This window comes from Phaethon lepturus, unplaced genomic scaffold, assembly GCF_000687285.1.
Source record: "Phaethon lepturus isolate BGI_N335 unplaced genomic scaffold, ASM68728v1 scaffold46133, whole genome shotgun sequence".
NCBI lineage: Eukaryota > Metazoa > Chordata > Aves > Phaethontiformes > Phaethontidae > Phaethon > Phaethon lepturus.
The window spans coordinates 1-3992 of record NW_010529199.1 but is presented as its reverse complement, the minus strand read 5'-3'; the positions used below and the strand labels follow the sequence as shown (position 1 = coordinate 3992).

The following is a 3992-nucleotide window of genomic DNA, read 5'->3' as shown; positions in this document are numbered from 1 at the left end:
ATGCCTAGAAGCTCTGTTCTTGGACCACAACGCTCCATTGCCAGGCGCTCCTCAAACAATGGGGCTGTGTTTCCTCCTGGACGTCCACACACGCCTGGACTCTCCTGCAGGCTTTCTGCAGTTTTCACGGCTTCCTGTTGGGGAGCTTCTCCTTTTCTTCTGCAACTCCCCCCACGCACATAATTACTGCCTATTTTGGTACCTTATCATGAGATGCTTCAGAGCCGATTAGCCTGGACTTCCTTCCTCCCATCATCAACCTACTCCAATATTGACGTTCATTCGCACTAATTTGATAATATCAAAGAGCAGAGGAGCTTTAGGAGGCATTACAGTGTCTTGAAGTGCACAATTTGGAGTTGGCAGTGGCACTGCTGATAAGAACGAGCTATTCCTCCTAATGTCCAACTCTTCTCAAAAAGCAGCCGCTTGCCAGCCACGTGCAAAGCGGAAGGAGAACAGACCCTTGTAGGCTCCGAGCCAGTTTTATTTCAGTGGCCCAGGATAAACTGGAGCCAAGCAATGTGATATAACACATCCCATTAAATAAAAAACCTTTTTCTATACACACACTATTAGTAAAAACTTACACACACTTGGAAAGAGAAATTATTACTTCAAAGTAACTTCAAAATTACTTTGAAGAGAGTTGGCATTTTTATAGAGTCTCGAGGCCATCGCCTGTAGCAGCAAAGGGATGCAGGCAAGTAAATTTTACAGCACTGCATCACAAATACCCCTTACTGCAACACTTGAACTATTGACTGAGACAATTCATTCCTGCCTTCCCTGAAAGCCTCACCTGGTACACCGAGGACAAAATGGAAAGCAGAGGCAGGTGACCTCTTTAAAAATACTATTTTATTCCATATGTGCTAGCTTCTGGTGACAACCTCTACTACTGAATGACACTGATAGGTTATTTCTGTTTACTGTATTGAAAGGACTTTGCATCTTGTGAACACAAATACAAAACTACCGACTCCGTTAGCAGGCTGTACAGCTGGAGCTATTTTAGCTGCTGCAGTAAGTTATGCTGCCGTTTAAAAGTTTCTTACCATGAATGTCTGCTACAATACTCCTGAAGTATGACTTCTTGGGACAGGAGAAGCATTCTGGATGATCTCTGCCTGAAGACTCGTACATTCCTATCTTTTGAGGCAAGAAACCTTCCATCTTGAATTTATTAATATTCACGCTTGAGATGACACATAAATTTAAGTTTTGAAATACCGAAAGCTTATTAAATGATTTCTAGTGCAGTCTGTGTATCAAGATTAATTTCTCTTCATCCAGGTAATCTTAGTCTCCGAGTTACAATTACAGCCAAAACCTTTATTTTTTTTACCCTCTTTCTTTACATCAGAAAAGCAGCAGAGGGGACTGATAGTCCCAAGTAAGCTAGGGAACTTATTTTTTGTTGATCTGATAAGCAACTCAGAACAGCCAGATCCTCACACAGATAATAAAAATAAACCAACATGATAAAAACCCCAACTGATACATCTGATATCCCAACTTATTTAACAGTGCCACTGTTTAATCTAGAGACTGCCCAAAGAAGCAAAAAATTATAGAGATTTAATCCAAACCAACTGCACTCTGATTCTCTGATCTGAAGATAAAAGTTATTTTACAAGCACACCTACTGGTAAAGTTTGTAAATGTTGGATTACTATACCACAGCCCCTAGTCCCTTGGGAGAACCATGCAAGCTCAAGGACCACATGTCACTCCAGTGTCCTGAACGAGCCCCGTGTGTCCACCTAATGCAGATGTAACATTCCAGAACGCAGAGATATTTATCAGAGACTGTACAGATCCACAGGGAAAATCACTTTGAATACATTTCTCCCCCTTCTCTACTCGCAGAAGAGCGCGAGACTGAAAGCAAGCAGATTTATGTTTACAGTTAATGTGAAAAATGTTTATTTGCGAAATACATTGTGCATCGTTTCAAACTACAAAAAAAAAAAAAATTACTCGCACAGAAGAATGGGCCGTTTTCAACTCTGCATGCAACCCCAGTTACACATAACTTCCTGTCTACTAGCTGGTCCTGCTCCCACTAGCACTTTATCCACTCCGAAGCACTGTAGCCATTGTTCTAAGTGAAGAACAACAAATCCTAGTTAGAAACGCTTTGTAGAAGAGTGATATTGTCCCCTTTTAACATGATCCGGCCTGCAACACAGAGAAAGGAAAGGGGGGATTAGAGAGATCCTAGACTCTGACGATAACCTTGTGTTTTCAAAAAACTTTTCACAACGGCAAAGGTGCTCGCAAGAAGATGCCCACAGGATAACTGACAGGGTTTTTATCAGTAACACAGAGTCCCTTCCCATCTGGCTGCACCACAGGACTGTAAGCGTGGTCATGCAGGGCCCACATTCACAATTCACACTACAATGCATCAGACACAACCTCCACTCCCGTACTCGATGTTTGAACAGTGCTCTGTTCCCACTAAGAGCCCAATCCTGTCACTTGTCACAGGCTGCAGGTGGTAAATATTAAATACCGGCACTTAGGTGGTTCCCTGCTTCGACTGGGAGATGACCCATCAAGCGTCAGAATTGCTCAGGGTCACCTGCATTAGATGTACCTGAGAGGAGTTTGACCGGACCCCTCCAGCCACCCTGGCTGCAGAAAAAGTGCAGTTCATACATTGTTACACGTGTTTGAAAGACAAAAACCAGTCTCGGGCAGAGACACATTCTGCACATTCAACAAAACCACCAGCTCAAGAAACAGCAGGAACTGAGACCTAGCCAGTATCCACTCACTGTACTTTGAACTCACCACTCTTGACACGTTTTGTACTTTAAAGAGTTGCGATTTGGAAGGTTCATGCAACCAGGTTTCAGGCATCACCCAGGTTGCACAGACATACTGACATACCCAGCTGTTTCCTTGATTTTGTTTTGGAGTGAATCTCCTCTGCGTCATCCAGCACCAAGTTCATATATTCATCAAAGCCCTAAAAATCAGCAACAAATGCAGTCAGTGAGCTAAGTCCCCTGGTCTAAACTTCACCAACAACGACACAGACTATCATTAGCTGTCCTGACATCGGCTGGACAATTAAGACTAATCATTGGAGAGGCATGAAGCATTTCTTACACCCCCATGCTAGTTTTTCTTGACAGGAAGAAATAGTCTTATGAATAAAAAAAAACCCCAAAAACCAATCAAAACAGATAACAAGGGGACATCCTGATACTCACAATGATGCAGCCTTCTATCCGCATGTTCACTTGCTCATAGAGCCACACCTGGATCCTAGACCTCTGCAAAATGATGGAGGAGGAGAGCAAAACAGGATTGTAAACAACCCAGGCATTAACAAATCCTTGCTACCGATAGCTCTGTAATACTCAAAGCAGTAACTCCCACACATGGTTTCAGTTATGTCCTCAGGTATTTTTAAGGTGTTATGCTATAGTGTAAAGCGATGAACATCTAACAGCGTAGGTTTTAAAACTGCCACAGAAAATGTCCCCGCGCATCTGATTGCAAGACCAAATGCCTGTTGCAAAGGTAATTCCTTAATGTGAGAAGGAAACGCTGAACTCAGAACTAGCTGTTCTCCTCACGTGTCCAAACGACAGAAAGTTCTTCAGTTCAACAGAAACCGTCTTCGCTAATCGAATTATTAACTCGGAAACACGGATCAGGTGTGGCGCCCCGGTCCCCACCCGGTCACAAGCCCCTGCTCGAGAAGCACCTGGATATTCCTCTCACAGAGGGGGCGAGATCCCTCGCACAGAGGGGCCGAAGCTGCGCCAGCCCCGACCCTCCCGCCCCGCTGGGCCGCGGTACTCACGTTCTGCAGGTAGCGGAAGATGAGGTTCTGGAGCGGAGCGTTAAGGACGCAGCACAGCAACAAGTCTTCGGTGACGCAGCTCCCAGGGCTGGCACCCGCGGCCCTTCGGTGCCTCACGGCCCAACACAACTCCTTCCCTCCTTCCCGCCCGCCCCCCACCAGGCCC

The 3992-nt window shown here is 44.8% G+C and overlaps 1 protein-coding gene across 1 annotated transcript; it reads right to left on the bottom strand.

Moving 5' to 3' along the window:
- Window positions 1-1899: 1899 nt before the first annotated feature.
- On the bottom strand, window positions 1900-3853 carry SNRPE (small nuclear ribonucleoprotein polypeptide E; the record flags this gene model as incomplete). The annotated part of the gene is made up of 4 exons (XM_010283862.1): window positions 1900-2184; window positions 2902-2980; window positions 3228-3290; window positions 3827-3853. Coding segments are annotated over 4 exons (225 nt in total), but the record flags the coding sequence as incomplete, so codon positions are not given.
- Window positions 3854-3992: the final 139 nt, after the last annotated feature.